This window comes from Dermacentor albipictus, chromosome 1, assembly GCF_038994185.2.
Source record: "Dermacentor albipictus isolate Rhodes 1998 colony chromosome 1, USDA_Dalb.pri_finalv2, whole genome shotgun sequence".
Classification (NCBI taxonomy): Eukaryota; Metazoa; Arthropoda; class Arachnida; order Ixodida; family Ixodidae; genus Dermacentor; species Dermacentor albipictus.
Window position 1 is genome coordinate 426,439,150 of NC_091821.1, and position 18,743 is coordinate 426,457,892.

The following is an 18,743-nucleotide window of genomic DNA, read 5'->3' on the forward strand; positions in this document are numbered from 1 at the left end:
CCTAACTGAGTTGTACGAAAGAGCATTACGTCTTCCGACGCATATATAATAAAGACCATTATGCATTCGTTCATTGTGAAGAAGACGCCCGTATTGAGCGCCGAAACGTTAATCTGTGATATTGGATTCTTTCAGTTGGCCACTGTACATTTATTCAGCCATGTTCCTTCCTCGCCAGACGAGTTTCCGTCAAACCCTAGGATATATATATATATATATATATATATATATATATATATATATATATATATATATATATATATATATATATATATATATATATATAGAGAGAGAGAGAGAGAGAGAGAGAGAGAGAGAGATTAATTTTAATTGCATATTATATTCGAACGTGGATTTCGGTCAAGCAGCCATTTCTACCCTTTTCTCAGTGCCTCTGGCAAGAGTGACTTAATGCCAAATAAACTCAATGAATCAATGAACAACAGAAAATGCCTTCTTGTCGAATATTTTCACGAGTATACAACTAGTCAACACTAGTATTTTACCACTACCTTTAAATTTTACCCACGGCGAATACATGGCGGCAATTCAAAACCTAAGTTATCATGACTAATGAAAATTACGTTTGCAGTCATTCGTTTCCGTACGGCTACCCTGCAATTTTTTGCCACCAACATGCTCAATTTTATGTCTGTAAGTAGATTTATAAAATTAAGATTACTTGAGTAAGAGCACCTTAGCTCATATATAAGCGCTATCAAGCAGAAAAAAACAATTGATTATATTCACCCTCTACACCGGCTACGTATGGTACATTCATCTATCACTGTTCCTATATAAGATACAGGAATGTTACCTTTCGCTTTTTTGCTTCATGGCGAGCGTAGCACAAGTTTATTCCCAAGCAACTCTTTTCGGCCATCTGTAAGATCATCACCATCATCACATCACCCTATTTTGTCACCAACAAAAATCAAGGCCTCTCTTTACGAACTCCAATTACCTCTGTCCTGCTCCAACCGATTCCAACTTTCCTAATTTCATAATTTCATTGCCCCACCCAGTCTTCTGTCGTCCTCGACTGCGCTTCCCTTCTGTTGTTACCCATTCTGTAACCCTAATGGTCCAAGGGTTATCTAACCTGCACATTACATGACCTGCCCTGCTCCATTTTTTTTTCTAATAATGTCAATTAGCATATCGGCTATACTCCTTTGCTTTCTGATCCAAACCGCTCTCTTTCCGTCACTTAACGTTATACCTAGCATTCTTCGTTCCATCGCTCTTTGCGCCGTCCCTCACTTGCTCTCAAGCTTCTTTGCCAGTCTCCAAGTCTCTGCCCCATATGTCAGCACTGGTAAAATGCACTGACTGTACACCTTCCCTTTTCAATGATAATGGCAAGCTACCAGTCAGGAGCTGACAATTTCTGCCACATGCACTCTAATCCATTTTTTTCTGTGAATTTGCTTCTCATGGTTAAGGTTCCCTATAATTATATGACCTAGGTAAACGTACTCCTTCACAGACTTTAGAGGTTGACTCGCGATTCTGAACTCTTATTCCCTTGCCGGGCTATCGATTTTTTTTTATTCTGCATATTAATCTTCATCCCCACGTTTACATTCGCTCCGTTAAGGTCCTTCTGTAAGATGTGAACAAATATATGAATGAATATATTAGGTATATACTTTTGCACTAATTGTGGTAATAATATAATTGCTCATACTAAAGGAATATAACTAAATAAAGAATTGGCTGCTCAATATCGCCTCTAAGCTAATACTTACGATACAACTAACTATCACTTATCAATTGAGTGGCACACAAGGAATGTGTCGTTTGTCACGATTTTTCGGCAAATGGCCATGCGTATATCATTTTCGTCTACGGCGCCCTAAACTGGCACGGTCGCGCAAATGCAGGAACATTGCGCACTGTCACATGCACAGTCTTCCTAATTTAGATAGTGGCGCATGATGACCAAGACCGAGCACACCACAGCAGACAAGAATATCACGCGTATACCTCACAGGTAAAAAAGAAAGTACGTCGGCAAATTTAGCGGCTTCTACTAACGTCACGTGACAACAAATGTGAGCGCTCGGCTAAAACATCGCTGGCCACTGAGCATAGATCAAACACGTGCACAATGAAAACTGGAGTCAAGGTTTCAAAGACAACCAGTTCTTCAATAATTACCATTAACGAAGCTAAAAAGTACATTCTATAGCAAAGAAAAAACAGAAAAAAGAGACTTTAAGACGTTTCTGCTGTCATAAGCAGCCATTTTCACGACGAAGGAGCATAAATTTTGCAGCAGTTACATGTCTCCTATGCGCCTTGAAAACAACTGTAGTCCATGATTTGGTCTGCTCGGAGAGGCGGACGTTACATGCATAAGAAATCGAAAGGCATGATCCACTGAATAACAAAAATTTCCTAATTATGTTTTAACTAATTATTTTATGGCACATGTACCAATATACAAATTCTATCGGGTGTGACTGCAAGCCATATCCACTAGATAAGAATTTCCTGTATGACACCATTTGCGAGACATGCGTCGAGAAAGCTACGGTAAAAATGTACTGTCATCCCACTTACTTTCTTAGCAAAACGTCGTTTAATTCACTGAAGCACAAAAGCAACTGAAACGCCAGTGCGTTTCTCCGCAAAGTTCGGGAATAATTTTATCACAATTTGTGCCATCCTGAGAATTCCTTCCGAAATACTCGACTAGAATTTGCAAACTGAAATATATGCCATAACGTTATTAGTTCAAAACATAATTAGTGACTTTTTATAATTACTCAATTATGCACATTATTTCCTTGCGCAAGTAATGACCGTCTGTTCGAGTAGCCCAGCTCATGGACTAGAATTGTGCTATCTGCCACAGGCAAAAAAAAAAACAATTGAATAATTGCTCACGCAACCAGTATTCTTAGCTAATAAAATCTCTATGCACTCAGTTAGCCTAAAAATATCCTCTAAACGCATGTCAGGGTAAAACTTGTTCTCTACTCAACCCATTATTAGTTTCTTAACCAACTTCCAGAGCTTTAGTATTATGAGTTGCATCGTCATTTTGAATATTACCGACATTACGGTAACTGACCTGTACGCGTCCTCGTGTTCTCCTTCTCACCTTTGCTTTTGTAGATAAAATTCATTTGACTTTCACGCCGGCCAAACCTATCTTTCTTGCTTTTAATCACTTGCTTTATGACAAGAGTCAGCATTGTCCTGCTCTTTGGGCCCAGTTGTTAAATTAGCCATATTGGAATTCCATCAGTCAATGCAGCCATGGTATTAGAGACGTTTCTGCTGCGTGTTTTCTAGTGAAAATTTCACAAGCTAAATTTTGATTTCTCAGGCTGCTCTATCCCTGTATCTTCTTGAGTCCGGACAACGCTTTCTTTTTTGCCGAAGTTATTCTTAATAACCTCTCTGATATACCACAACCCACTGTCTCCTGCTAAGATGCTACCTTCTCCATCCATCCCTTATAGTCATTTACGCATTTTCCGTTGGACCTCAAAGTGCTTTTACATGGTTCGAAATTCGCTTCTGTACGCCACTGCCTTTATTACCAATGTTAAACACCCAACGTTCACTTGTACATTTAATTTTTTTCTTGCACAAGCTCACTCGCCACCGTTTTCTGCAGTACATGCTCCATATAACGAGCACTTCTTCGCCATGAAATCCCAACTTCTTGGCTTCTGATCTATGATACTTAGCGGCCTGTTTGCGGTCTTTTATATCTTCCTTTATTGATTTTCTCCGCTTCTTAGGTGGTTTCCTAAAAGCTGTTTAGCAAAAATGCGCAGGCTGTGTTGCGCAGGAAGGCCACGCCGTTAGAGTTACTTACGTGCAGCGAGGTCACCGGACGTAAATAAGAAAATTTCAAAGAAGCAAACGCAATGAGATTCGCGCAAGATGGAACTCGAGGCTGACATTTTACGTGCCGTACTTCGTATAACGAGTGTTATCGTAAATATTGTCACCGGCAGTAGCAGACACAATGCAAGAGAACATGCAGGCAAGGACAAGAAAAAGGAAGTGCGCGTGCTAACTAACCCGCTCGTTAGCCAGGACTCACCATCATGTTCTTTTTTTATCAGGAACCGGCTGCCCTCAACAAACGTCACCAGTTTCCTTTCAAGACACGTGACAAAGTGATAGAAGTGCTGGATAGTTCTCACATTTGCCGCAGACCCCTCCTGGAAGCGGAGCCACTAGCACATTGCCAGTCGATACTCCGGTACACGGGGCCAGCCGAAGGATCCGGAGATGGCCTCCAGAAAACAACCAAGCGGTTGAGACCACCTCAACCGTTATGGAAAGCGCGATGACCAACCGCTACACACGCCAGAACCCACGGATTCCGAAGTCGTTCAATGGCGACGTGTTCGAAGACGTCGGAGACTGCATGGTTTCCTCCGAGCGTGCGGCCGAAGACAACGAATGGGACGACGCGACTAAGCTCGAAAATGTCTACTTTTGCCTGAAGAACGGCGCGCGTACATGGTTTCAAAACCGTGAGGAGCAACTGACGCCGTGGCATGACTTCCCCCGTCAGCGACTAAACACCCCCACCAGTACTGATCACTGCCAACGAGCAAAACGAGCGATCCGGGCCCGCGTCTAGCATACCATAAAAAGTGTTACCGCGTTCGTCCAAGATATGGCATGCCTCTTCCAACGTGCAGACCCAGGAATGACCGAGAACAAGATGTTGCGGCACCTGATGCAAGAACTGAAGGAGCAGCAGCTCTTCGCTGTTCTTGTGCGAAGACCTCCGAAGGTTCTTCCCCGAATTTTTATATGAGGGTGTAAATATGGAGAAAACGCTTCAGCATCGAGCTTCTGTGAGCGGCAAGTGAACGCAACATCCACTACCACTCGCCGTGGTTGATCAGTGGCTGTGGTGTTGGGCTGCTGAGCACGTGGTCGCGGAATCGAATCCCGGCCATGGCGGCTGCATTTCGATGGGGGCGAAATGGGAAAAACACTCGTTTGCTTCGATTTAGGTGCACGTTAAATAACCCCAGGTGGTCGAAATTTCCGCAGTCCTCCACAACGGCGTGCCTCATAATCATAACGTGGTTTCGGCACCTAAAAACCCATAATTTAATTTTAACATCTACTAGCGACATTTTCACAGCCACCGGAAGCAACGATGACAATCATTGACAACTCATCCGCATGTGAATAAACGTCCCCAGCTCCCTTTTAATACACTTGACAATAGCGTATGTCGTGAAAAAGTGGCTGCGGTACAGAAATCTTGTGTCGTCTGTTTGGCGCTCTAGTACTTCAGTAACATGCACCAACTAGCCCAACAAAAAGTTCTACAGAAATCTTGGTTGGCAAATTTTGCTGCAATAAATGAATACTAGTTAGCACGTACCTTTATCATCTTCGGCATCGTCCAGGAGTAGTTCAAGAGCATGTTCTTTCCGCACTTTTGGATATACTTGCTGGCTAAAGCAGCAGCTTTGGACGCTGTCACGATGCCTGATTGAAATTTTGCCATCAAAACTTAAATAAGGAGCTGCACGCATAGTACCGGCAGTTAATTCAACACTTTGTTCTGAAGAAATGCAAATCGATGTGAAAATAAAGAGCGCACGTGCGTGAACAATTCCTCGTAGTGTCCACCGTATTAATTGAAGCACGCAAAACTGCTGCAAACTACTTGTAACACACCCTCGTCGGGACATTGGCTACGTTTTCACTTGTGTCGGTGTTAAAGAACCTACACAACTAGCCTGTTCAGTGAGGTTACATATGCAAGAGGCCGCCGCTGGAGCACGTAAAATGTCAAATATGACCGAATTCCGTGTTTTTCTTTTGGCCACAACGTGCTTGCCGTTGTCCGAGGTTTATCTGAGTTTCACGCGAGTTTATCTCAGGTTATTGGGGCTAATTGTTTGGGATTCGTTTGAGTATTACGCATGCGACGTTTTTTCATTCCTTGAATATCAGCCTGCAAGCATTTTCGCATTAATATTACTACATCTGATGCACCCATTGCGTTCTACATTCCGTTTCACCAGTTTAGCAAGTCTGCTCTAAATCCTGTTATTCTTTTAGTATAGAATATATATATATATATATATATATATATATATATATATATATATATATATATATATATATATATATATATATATATATATATATATATATTGTAATGAAGCAGACGCGCCCCTGTGTATGTGCCGTCTGAAGAGGAAGACGAAGGGCCGTGCCGCGATCTCGAGCGACCCCGTGCTTCGGGCAGCCCTTGCAGTGCCTTGTTTTGCCTAGCATTCCACAACATCGTGAACGAGAATAAACCTCATCGCAATATATATATATATATATATATATATATATATATATATTATTGCCATTAGCCTCAATTTTGTAACCATTGTAAGTTGTCGACCACCACCCGAAGCGAAATGCGTCGGTGAAGCCCCACTCTTAGCCCTACAATTATCGGCGACACTTGTGTGGCTGCGGGAGTGATATGGAGAATATCGCACACAACTCCATGAACCTGTGATAGATCGCATTGAATATTTCGTATTCTGCAAATAAGGAATGTCAGATTACCCCCGCTCTTTTCCTAATGCACGCTTACGAGGGCAGATCCCTCGTAAGTATGCGTCTATTCGTCATCTTCTTATGACGATGTTACCGAAAGTGATGCATTGCTCACCATACTTATTTTACAACCATTCGAGATAAAGAAGCGTCTTTGAAAAAAAAATTTAGTACGCGCAATCCCACCCTTACTTTCGCTCCCTCTTCACAGACGCAACATTCTCAAGTCATCGTTTTCATCGCCGACAGGCAAGTATCTGTTGTTCTTCTATGCGGACGCGACATAGTGTCGACCAATGTTCCTACTTGAACATATCAAGTCGTAATCTCACGCCAAGCCCGAACATAGTGTACTCTTCACTCATATAAATAACACGATACATGTTGCTATAAATCGTGTGAGCCAGAACTATCTAGAACGTTACTTAGGCTTGTGCTGAGTTGTGGCGTGAATTTTTAAAGTAATTCCTTAACAAACACAACCTCTTTATTACGTCGTTCTTTAACGCAAGACATTTTTTTACAGTCGCCCAACACAATTGAATCGATATTACTTATCCTCTGGTTAGAGTGCTTGAATCATTTCATAGTGTGCATTGAATTAATGAACGAAAGTTGTAGCAGGACATAGTCCTTTGCTTTATGATACAAGTTGTAATTGCAAAATTTAACTTAAAGCTAACAATGCGTACATATCAATTCAAACGAAAACGTTTAGATATAGCGGGCGCAAAAACATTCTGTTTCGACTGTGTCTTTTTTTTTTTGCACTGCACATTCTCAAATTAGTGCTTGCCGCTCCTCTATGTGTTTGTGTTTGCGTACGTGTGCATACGCGAGCATGTGTCTGAGTGTGTATGCGACCGTGCGCGCGTGCTTGCTTGCGTACGCGCTGGGGGTACTTTACATTCACTTATGGTAAACAGCGCATTGCAAGAATTATTCTGTGGAGAAGTCATGAAACAGCGCAAGGCGGTCTTCGAGATAGTGACGCGTTGGCGATCAAACTGAGGGTGCTGTTGAAACCTAAACGGAGCGCTTACCTTGACTTTTCCCGCAGATTTCAAACCTGCTACATACCACTGTTGTTAGCATAAAGTTGAATAAAATAGCGACGCGCCAGAATAGTACTGCATCCATTCCCTCGTTTAGTGTAGAGTTGTTCGTTCTTGCAGTGTGCGCGGGCACAGGGTGTGCGCAGGTGCACAGAGCGCCAATTGACAAATGAAGTTCCCGAAAATGTTTTCAGCGGTTCTTTGTACACACGATGAGGCCGTATGTTCGTGCTCGGACTTTAATCTACAATCAGGGCATGAAGCGTGATTTATACCACATATAGCCGTCAACACGGCCTTCGCTTCCTACGACTACCACACATGTGTTTGCTCAACTGCGACAGCAAGCATCCTTGATGGAGCATAATTATACAGCCCTACGGTGCAGTTGCCACTTGGGGCGGTTGAAACCTAGCGACCGTAATACGCGTTGCATTGTCCGGGCAAAAAAGTCGAGCCTAGGTTCCTCAGAATCCCAGTAAGCTCGGCAGCCACTGCCCCATCTCGTCGTCGTTGGCTTGCCATGCAGCGTAACGTGAACCGTCGACTCGCAGCGAGAGTTGGAAAGTGTCAGATGCATTGAGCATGAGGTCCTTCAGTCATGATACGGGACGCAAAACACGAGTCCTGGTCCGTTGATCAAACCAGAGACAAGCTAGTCAAGATAATATGGCCGCAGCAATGTAGAGCCCTGAATTGATCAATGTTGAACGATGAAGCGAAAGTTCAGTTTGGAGGCAAGCTTTCGGCAAGCGGTGTGCCTTCGCCAGAACAAGAGCTCTTATCGTTCTAACCCTGATGAAAGCACGTTTCCTTGTCAACGCTGTTTCCCAGCTAAGACTTCGTTTCTCCCTGCACAGCTGATTTAAACTGGGCTCATTTCACAGAAAGAGGTAGTACACGGGAGTTGTTCTGCAGCGTCCGACCTGCCTTTCGTCTCTCATCTTCTCCTAATTGTCCTATTCCATAAAACCGCTGGAAATGCATGAAATTATTCTGCAAGGTGTCAGAGCGATATATAAATGCCCCCCCCCGTTGAGTCTTGAGTTCTGCCTTCCACATCTTACAGTCCTCGTTTTAATACTGAAAGAACATTCAGCCCGCAGCACTTTCCACACCTATTAGCACCCAGCGTACTTTCTAAAGTACATCATTGTTTTAGTTTGTAGATAATAAAAAAAGAGTCACACACTTTTTGGTAGTACGCCATTCAGCAAAACAGGTCTTGCCGAGATGACCACATTGGGTATTTCTTTTCAGCTACACGATATTTCACATCTATTCATCGCCAAACTTGACGAAGGGCGAAACATCGCAGGTACTGCTTTGCGTGCACGTTACTTCTAGTCCTTCTGAGCATATGTTTCACGAAGATTACATCTTTGTGTAATATGTAGAGAAGCATGACCTAAACGGTGAATGCATTATGTGCCCGATTCAATGCTTCAATATAGTGCCACACGAAAATGCATGCACGCATGCATCTGTGCTTATTTTACATAGGTTTGCTTGTTCTCAAAGCATATAAGATTGCTCTTGCCTTTATTTCAGCAAAATAACTTTTGCTGTCTGCAAAAACCTTAACTTCAAAGATGGTTGCAGCTATCAACGTCGTCGCAGTTTTGCCCTAAAGGCGAACGATCATTTTCAACAGCAAATTATTAGACAGCTATGTTAAATAGGGAGAGTAGTTTTATCAGCCATATAAACTTGTAAACAATCGCTTACTAACTAAATTATGAACAATGGTATCACGCACGCACCGGCAACCAGGAAATTATCTCACTCGATGACCGCGGACAGTGGATGTTAAATCTCTGGCCTGCGGAAGAGCGGCATCATCAGCAACCCAATTGTAGTGCTACTTTTCGCTTGATTGCAAATTTAGGGCCGACAACACAGTGCACATGAAGCCATTAGCCCTTAGCGAGCTTGGACTCTGTACCCACCGCAGGTCGCCTTTGAAGCGGAATGCGCGGCCGTACCCAGCGGCGCCATTCACAGCCGCCGCCGCTGTGGGGTGTAATGATGCTAGGATGCGGTGCCTCTAGGCTGTCCCATCCCTTGTGCCGAAGTCCTACAGGCGGTCTGTGAATCAGTGACCGCTGTGATGGGTCCATCCGGTGCCGGTATAGTTGAAACGGGTACGATGGCTATGGTGATAGCAGTCTCTCCCACCGTGAAAGTGTCCACAGTGTTAAGCGTGGCCGAAGCCCTCAGAACCATGCACATGCTTAATGCTTTAGCCTTTTATGCCTGCACTCATCATAAAATATGAATAATATTGTGGCGCGGCGAGAAAAAGAGGTTAAGGAAGAAGAGGAACACAATGGTCCTTGGGGTGAGCGGCAGCCCCCCCATCTCAACCACTACCTTCTCCATCGATTATCTCTGCCAGCCTTCATCTGTAAATAAGCATACATTTAACCGTAACACTTTCGATAGAGGTGCGGGGATTTATGCGTTGCATTGGTTAGTCTGCGTCGTGCTTTACCCAGTGCAGAGGAAGAAGAGAGGAGCAAATGGGAAGTGCACATGAAATAAACATTGAATCATTGTGATGAAATAAACTCCAACTCCAACTCCAAATGAGCATGAGCAGTCACAGAACACAAAAATAAGCGACAAGGACAAGTGCTGACTTCCAATTGGCTTTTATTAGAAAGAAGCATGTATATGTGACCTCTTTCAAGTGATCACAAACACATATATTACACATATATTACAACACATTTTCTAGAAAAAATACCAAAGCCTAAATCGGCTCCCCGCGTGCAGATTACTATAGGTAAGCAAATTCCTAATCCGTCAATGCCATAGAATGCTTTGTGATACAATGGTCTCTTGGACTAGCCGCTGAAGTAGACAATACAAGAAGTATCATTGAGGCAGCGGCTATTGAAATAGGCAACTGTGTCAGCAAACCTTCAACAGCACTGACGAATCAAGAATTTGCTTACTTAGAGCAATCTGCACGTATGAAGCCGCAGTATGCTTCGGTGTTCATTCTTGAAGGCTAGTAGTAGTCCTGATAACTTGCACAGATACATGTGGTTGTGATCACATCTCCCCAAGCTCCCAGCCGGCAACCGGGCGAGATCAACGAGGAGGCGCTGCCCACATGCACGTGGACGCCATGTCGAAGAACGTACAACCCGAGTACAGCCAAGTACGGCGGCAGGCGCGGACAAAGGCCCTCACTGAACAACACGCCCAAGAGCCGCACGCTCGGTACGTGGACGCAGCGGAATACAAGCGGGAAGGCTTCGCGGCAGTGGTGGTTGCGGAGGCTACCAGTAACATGAGAACGGTAGCGAGGGTATGGTGCGCGCACGCTGCCGGCGGACCAATGGCACATCGTGTGCGACTGTGCCAGGTTTCAGGCCGAAGCTAACTTCAGGACATACCCGTCCAAACTTCAAAATGCAGTGCAGTCTGTAGACAAGGACTTTCAACTATGGGCCGTCCAGCAGGCCCCGGGTGCGCTCGAAAAGCGCAAGCCTCACGTACCACCACAAACGGGCCGAACTGGGGTAGTGCAGAGTAGGGCATATATCCGCGGGTCGACGCTTGGCCAGCGGCACGACGCGTTAAACGGTCGGTTGCCAGCATTTCAAAAAAAGCTTTTCCTATCATATCCTGTCCTTTCATTCACTTGGGGTGGAAATTTATGTCGTAGTAGAAAAAAAGACTTTTTCATAGAATTGCGCCATCCAGTACCTTCATTAACCATTCACCTTGATTTACCTTACATGGCGCCCTTGTTGTTGTTTCCTATAAAACATGTTGTGGTATCCTGTGTTGACTTCTGGTTTCAATTTTGGTGCGTTTACGTCAGGGCGCCACTCCGCGCCAAACGCTGTAAGATGCCTGCAGCGTTTCCACTCGCGGAAATAAAATTATTCTTGGTCTGGTCCCCGACCGAAGCAGTCCAGCTTTTTCTTACGATGCTGCGCGCCCCGGCCGTTTAGGCCTCATGGCGTAGATCCTCTGTCTGGCCGCCCCGTCGAACCTTCAACAAACTGGCGACGAGGATGGGATCAGTTAGGGTAGTATCGCGTGAGACCAAGAAATGAATGCAGCGACTTCCTGTCAGTTGGTTGCGATGTATCAACAATTGACTGAAATTTGTTTGCCAGCGGCAAATGCCGGTTGCACTCAACGTATGTCCAAGAGGTCTGGGACACTGTATACACACTTTGCATTTAGCTCCATGCCAGCAGCTGAGATTCTGGAAAGCGCAGTTTGCAGATTTTCATCATGCTCAGCTTGTGTGCGGCCCCAAATCAAAACATCACTTAGGCAGCACAAGGTACCTTGACAGTCTTTTAAAACAGATAACATTATCTGCTGAACAGCGAAAGGCGCAGATGCCAATCCGAAACACAAACGCCTGAAGCGAAAGAGACCGTCATTAGTGAATAAAGAAGTAAGCTCACGGCTTTTCTCGGACAATAAAACCGGAGGATAAGCGGACTGCAAGTCTAACTTGCGAAAGGCAGTAGCACCAGCGAGTCAATGCAACAGTTCGTAAGCCCTCGGTAGTGGAAAGGCGTCGATGATGACAGCGTTGTCGGGGTCGCGAAGATCGACGCAAAGTCGAATGGAATTGTCCATCTTTCGAACGACAATGGGCGGAGAAATCCACTCGGACGCGGTGACTCGTTCGATGACATCAGCTATTCCAGGCATTGCAGCTTTGCTCACGTAGAAGCCGGGGTAGAGGACGCAGTTTCGCCGAGACTGGTTGCACTGAAGCTCGGAGACGAACGTCGTGGACGAAGCACTTCACAAGTCCCAGTTTTCCTGAGAACGGCTGGGCGAACTACGAGGGAGCGTTGTGCGGAAGAGACAGAAACTGAACGCTTAGGTCAGCTGGAACTCCTGACACGTGTTGGCATGTACCGAAAACAAGCTGCATACGAGCAGAGGACTGTCGATGCGTTCAGTTCATCGAACGGCAAACTGAAGCGAAATGTCCCAGTTTTCCGCACGCACGGCAGCAAACGTGCTTGGCTGGACAGCCTGGATTGGATGCGATGCGGTGAAGTGAACCACATCGGTAGCAATGGCCCGCAATGTCTCGACTGGCTTCGCGGAGTTCGGGCCGGGCGCCATGTTGGCCGGCCTCCCCTGGTCGCGACTTGCTGCCATGCCGCCGAGCGCCATCTTGAAGCCGCCGGGACGAGCGATGAGGGAGGCGATGAGAACCGCCATCTTGCGCGCACAGGTGAGGAAGGTGATGGCTGGCGACGCCATCTTGGCGTTGCGTCGAGACGAGCTCAAGACGAGCTGCTGAAGACTTGAAGTTCCCTGTCAACGCGCTCCACCCTTCGTCCGATTTCTTCGGCTTTCTTGAGCGTGAGGGACGGCCCTTCGCAGTGTAGCCTTTCTCGTATTCTTGTTGATGCGACGCCTTGGAAGACTTGGTCTTGAAGGGACTCGTCGTGCCGAGCGCCGAACGCACAAGCAGGCGCTAGCCTTTGTAGCGCGGTGACGAAGTCCTGAAAGGTTTCCCCACATGTGGCTCTTACCCATTATGGGGAAATGGTCTTCTCTTTGTGTTCATTATATGGTGATGACGCTACCATACAACACTTCTTCATATTGCGCCACCTTTTCTCATCATTACGCAAACTAACCGCTTCTTCGCATTATAATTATTCTTTCCATTCCTGATATTTCTTTTTCCTTTAGAGCCTCCTCTGTGACACATTGTCATCGCGCTTTCTACGCCACCACTGATAAATTTCTTTTTGGTCCATGACAACTTCACTCGAATTTCGGAGGACATTATGCTTTATTATTTTTGCTTTCATCTTCTTGAAATTTCTCAATAGTGTTTCTTTCTATAGTTGACTCAATAGGTTTGATTCCCGCCCAATTTTCGACCCCTCCCGTAGTGGCTAGGAGCCATATAATTTAAGAAAAAAGCTGACGAACCCGCCAATAAAATTACCAGTAATATCTAGCTTTATTGTTCTCATAATTTGAATTGCTGCTATTCCCCTCATTCTTTTCTAGTTCTTCTACCGTTAGCTTCATGACCAATTGCCCATTGTGAATATGTGCATTTGTATGTCATCATCATCATCACCGACAGGTCTCGCGCGTCTTAAGAAGTACCAGCACAAGAAGGAGATGAAGAGCTACAAGGCGCTGTTTCCTAATCTAGTTAGCTTGGAATGGCGAAAGAAATCCAATGCGTAAGTGATTTACTGAATCACTGATTGTCTTTACGAGTTCTGCAAACATTGATGCTATTGCCTTCATATGCGAACACTCAGAGCACATTCATATGAACGGCAAATATTCAATGGTCGGAGTATATTGTGATGGACGTCTTCCAAGGGCAATGCAGGTCCTGTGTTTCAATTTTCTACAAAAAAAATTCCTGTTACTTTCTCCTGTTAGCAGAAATTGATCCGTCCTGCCGTCCTTTGCCCCTGTAAATGCTCATGCATTTTACAAAATAGTAGATTGATGCCTGAGCACGGGATAGTTAGCAACACTGTAGAGCCTCGCATAAGTGCAGCTTTGTGGATTACGCGTGAAGGCCCCTGAAGACGGGCAATGAGCTGACGCAAGAAGTACAGTAACGGCGGTACAGATGTGCTCTTTGCGTACTTCTGAGAGAACTCAATATAGAACAGCGATTTTTTATCACGCCCCGTAAACGCCACGTATCTGAACAGACTTTATTTCTTTGATATTTCGCCCTAAAGAATACGTTGCCTTCAGCACTTCCTTCACTACACTAATTACTGAGTCTATCGAAATAATGGGATTCGTCGCACAGCGATAATATTTCCTTATCTGCAAATTTGTCACACGAATTGTCCAATGTGCATTGCACTGCGGAAAGAGAAGACAACGGCCTACGAAATTCATGCTCGCAATTATTTCACGCACAGCAGTAATTATTTTGTTTTTCCTTAGAGTCCCGTTACGAACGCATAGACGCTAAGGTAACCGCTTCTTTTTTCCTTTCTTTTCTTTTTTGGCCACCTACTTCTAGGTCGACGAAGTCGAGCCGCCACTCGCTGCCAGCGCGGCAGCCGACGGCGGTGTCGCCGCAGATGAGTCCGTCTCTGGAGGTGCAGTCGACGTCCCCGCCGTTCAACGCCGCCATGGAAGCGCTGCGAAGGTTGAAGCACGCGGCCAAGGGCGCCACGCCTGTCACCGACCAGGACAGCGTGCTGCCGTGCGGCCACCACGCCCGCGCCATGATGCTCGCGTGCTCCAGCGCCCTGGCCGCCGGCATGGCGCTCGGTTTTGCCTCGGCCGCCATGCCCGCCATCGAGAACCGTTACCGGCTTGACTTGCCGCACGGGCCACCCGACAACCGCTGGATTGCCGACAGCCTCTTCCTGGGGGCCACCGTGGGCGCTCTGCTCTCGGGTGAGTGAGCGAGTGGCGGCAGTATACTCTAAGAAAGCTTGCACTCTTTGGGATGTATATCTGCCACACAACAATAATCGTCATCTGCCTTGTCGCGTTTCCTTTCGTTAACGCTGCGAGCCCGGTACTTTCCAGTAACGAACGACATGCCCGTTATCAGCATGACATAGTATTCCCGACAGGAAAGTAGCGGGCGCGGCGTTTTCAAGGAAGGAAACACATCAAGGCAGGTGACGATTATTGTTGTGTGGCAGAGATACACTCCAAAGGGTGCAAACTTTTCTTAGAGTGCAGCTCTGCACGGTGTTGGCTAACCTTGCGAGAAAGTCGCTAAATTTAGCGACTTTTTATCGTCTCAGTGATAAATCTCGCTCATTTCTGTGTCTCATCGACATATTTGGGGGTGTTAAACAGCGAGTAAACTGCGCTTGCAAAATTCCTTGAAGGAGCTTTGCGTAGCTAAATGCTTCGTCTCGATTAAGTCTACAGGGGTACTGGCGGCCTTCCATTTGGTAATTCTAAATACGTACCCAAGAGCTTATTAGTGAGCCATCTAGGTGTATTAAGACTGCTCCTTAGGAATTACTTATCATGATTATCATCGTTATCATCATCATTTAGGGACTTTCCGGCTCGATCTCGATTGTCTGGACCTCGATTTTATGCTTAGTCTAAAAAGAAGTTGCCAACATAGACCCTGTATTTTCACCGCAATTGGAGCCTCTGTCCTGTTACAGAAGCGATGATAAAGTTCTGTGCCCAGATTCGCAAAAAGCTCTTACGCTGCAATTGTTTGTTATTATATTATTAGCCAAGGCGCCCAGCCAATGGCAAATTGTACTTAGAAACGAAAAGCTTCGTGACTTCGGCCCTAGGTTCTTGTGTCTTTTATTTATTTATTTATTTCCTTTCCTTTGTCGCCGCAGTCCGACACTTCAAAGCATTGTCAGAAAACTTCAAATCGGCATTCAAGTAGGTCTTAAGTCCTTTGTGGTGTTGTATTCATAAGTTGATCGTTTGCGTAAGCCCATCTACTTATATGCGGGCGATATTCTTACTTATATTTGACGTACACAGAGTGCATTCATTCGACGCCAACAGGAGACTAAATAATGCCGCTTGCAAGAGTTCGGTGGCACGTCTTATTTGGTCGGAAGTGCTTGATGTGGTTTTTTGAAAGAGGAAGATGCATGTGAATAAAATTTGATTGGAGTGGCAATACACTGACGGGGCCCCCAAACCAGTACGAATGGAATGTGAGAAGACGGGGCGACCGCATAACTGCATTATGAAGTCCACTCCGAACGAAAGGTACCAGAGGAATTAACCTATACAACATAATGTGCTATTCGCAGCGCCAGAAGGCAAACCTGCGCGTTTGTAGACAAACATAGCCCTTTCTCGCTACCATGCATGGGTGGTGCAATAAAAGAAACCAAGAACAAGTTTTTGTCTCCAGCGAAATCAACTCCGCAGTTCTGATTAATTCTGAGTGCCACGTAAGCAGTAAATTACGCGTATTTGTTATACCTTGTACTATATCTTCTCGCATTGGCGAGAAATACGTTCAACGTGCCTGCTTTGCCAGTACCACCTTGGTGTGAATCAGCGCAGCTGCGAGGCGATTATATTAGACTGACGGGGACGGCAATAGCACTATGACTGATTTCTTGTACTCCGGCGAAAAAACGCTACATCCCGTTTTCCATTAACGTAGGTCGATCCACGGAGGCAGTACGATTTCACATAGCGCCTCAACACGCTTGCTTCTCTTCGAGAATACGGCTGAACATCGTCGCTTTTATAAGCAGATATATTCTGCTACGACGTGACACAAGCGAAGAGCAGTGCAGAGGCTGTTAATAATCCGTTCGCCCAATTGCTGAGTGTGAAGTTTTAATGGCAACTGGTGGGCATTTTAAAGTGGTTTGCTTTTTATGTGACGGGAAACACAGGCCAATTGTCTCAAAGTATGTGTTGGCGTTTGCATGAGAGAAGTTTGTGGCTTTAGCGACAGGCTTTGTTCTATAGGAGACACTGGTTCGAAGCCAACAATTCAACACTTATATATTTAACTGAATTTATTTCTGATTTGTTTTCTAGGCATGATTTCTAGGCATGATTTTATTTCTAGGCACGCTGCAGTGCGTAACTCCGGAATAATTTCGGCCACGAGGGGATACTTGACGGGCCCCCGGTACACAGGACACGGGGTATTTTGCAGCGGCCTTGAAACGACAGCTTTCAGTGGAACGCTATGACGTATTTTACGCATTCATTTGCGCTCATTATGCTTCGTAGCCATTTTTATTTGTTTTGGTATGTTTTATTGCTTGCATGGGATAGTGTGTCGCTTTCATACATTTTCCTTTCTTCTTAAGCAAAATTAACTTGTTGCATGTGTGTGCAATGGTACAATCGAAGGTGTGCTGCTTTCTCCAGTTAGACCCCCGAATCACAGTTTGCCTACGTGCCGTCAAATTTCTTGCTGTTCCACATTGCGCACAATATTTGAAAATTATGGTAGCGTGGCTAGGTGATCTTGTTCTCTCCTTGCACTTGTGGGGCCACGCAGGCTTTCTGCTGTACCTGGTGGGTCACCGAAGGACGCTGCTGCTTTGTTCGTGTGGCCTAATCAGCTTCTGTGTTTGCTTGATGGTGTCCAACAAGGTCAGCATGATAATGGTCAGCCGGGTGGCTTGCGGCATTGTCGTGGGCGTTATCACCAACTGCGTCTGCCTTTACGTCGCCGACGTCGCTCCTCCGGCCAAGAGAACGACCTACGGAGGCCTCATTGAGGTGCGTTTCATTAAATGAAAAGCAGACTGACACGCATATGTATCACGGTTAGCAAAAATGCAAATCCCATGTTGCCACGTTGATATATAGTGGTCGCGCTGACTAACACTCCATTTAGTTCTAGTAGCTAAACATAAGTACCCCAGAAAGTGGATGAGAAAAGGGTGCCGCGGTAGCTCAATTGGCAAGTGCATCTCGTGCAGAATGCGAACACCTGGCTTTGTGTCCCACGTGCGGCCAGTTGCCTGTTCATCCATGTTCATTTCCATTAATTTATCATTCGTTGATTCAATTAATAAGTACGCGTAATTGTAATTTCCCCTATGCTGTCCGAGTCGGCCTTGTTGGCTTCTGAAATGCCTAATTAAAATCTAGACGTAGATTTTTCTTCCTTCGGATATATATATATATATATATCTATATATATATATATATATATATATATATATATATATATATATATATATATATATAGCACGGGAATGAGCCGCCATAATCAGTTTGTAGGAAACGCCGCGGCCCCTTAACTTGCACTGAGCAGTAACACGCACTCCTGCTACCATAAGCCGAGCTTAAGAAAAAAATTAATGGTTTCGCCCGTAAGGCGAAGTACTGACGTGATATTTGACACAATAGTATGCCCAATTAAGTCCTGAGAACAAGGTACAAAACTTAGAGGAAAGCTAAATACCACGCGTTGAGTGCCTTCCACGGAGGACCAACTAGCTCAACATCAACCCTTTGGCGCAGCAGCAAGTGTCACGCTGTTTCGTGTGGTACCGGTTAGGGTAAACGTTCCCAGGGACGCGTGAGTAATCTACTTTCAGAAAGCAAGGTTTAGTGATTGATGGTTCTTTTCTGTGTCGTTTTATATTGTATAGTTGGCCCTCACTGGCCGCGGAGGAGCCGATATTCACTACTCTT

At 45.3% G+C, this 18,743-nt stretch overlaps 2 protein-coding genes across 4 annotated transcripts in view; one reads left to right on the top strand and one right to left on the bottom strand.

Moving 5' to 3' along the window:
* The window catches only part of LOC135896618 (uncharacterized), a 35,663-nt gene extending 27,966 nt beyond the window's left edge, over positions 1 to 7,697 (bottom strand). The window contains exons 1-3 of the mRNA XM_070532701.1: positions 7,608 to 7,697; positions 5,381 to 5,487; positions 818 to 883 (exon numbers count right to left, since the gene is read on the bottom strand). Coding sequence (XP_070388802.1) covers positions 818 to 883; positions 5,381 to 5,487; positions 7,608 to 7,659 — 225 coding nt within the window. The 5' untranslated portion in view covers positions 7,660 to 7,697. The remainder of the gene's footprint in view (positions 1 to 817; positions 884 to 5,380; positions 5,488 to 7,607) is intronic.
* Positions 1 to 18,743, top strand: part of LOC135897316 (solute carrier family 2, facilitated glucose transporter member 8-like) — a 92,444-nt gene that overhangs the window by 66,090 nt on the left and 7,611 nt on the right. For all 3 annotated transcript variants that reach the window (XM_065425934.1, XM_070532271.1, XM_065425922.2), the window contains exons 5-6: positions 14,638 to 15,020; positions 17,596 to 17,819. In XM_065425934.1, coding sequence (XP_065282006.1) covers positions 14,638 to 15,020; positions 17,596 to 17,819 — 607 coding nt within the window. The remainder of the gene's footprint in view (positions 1 to 14,637; positions 15,021 to 17,595; positions 17,820 to 18,743) is intronic.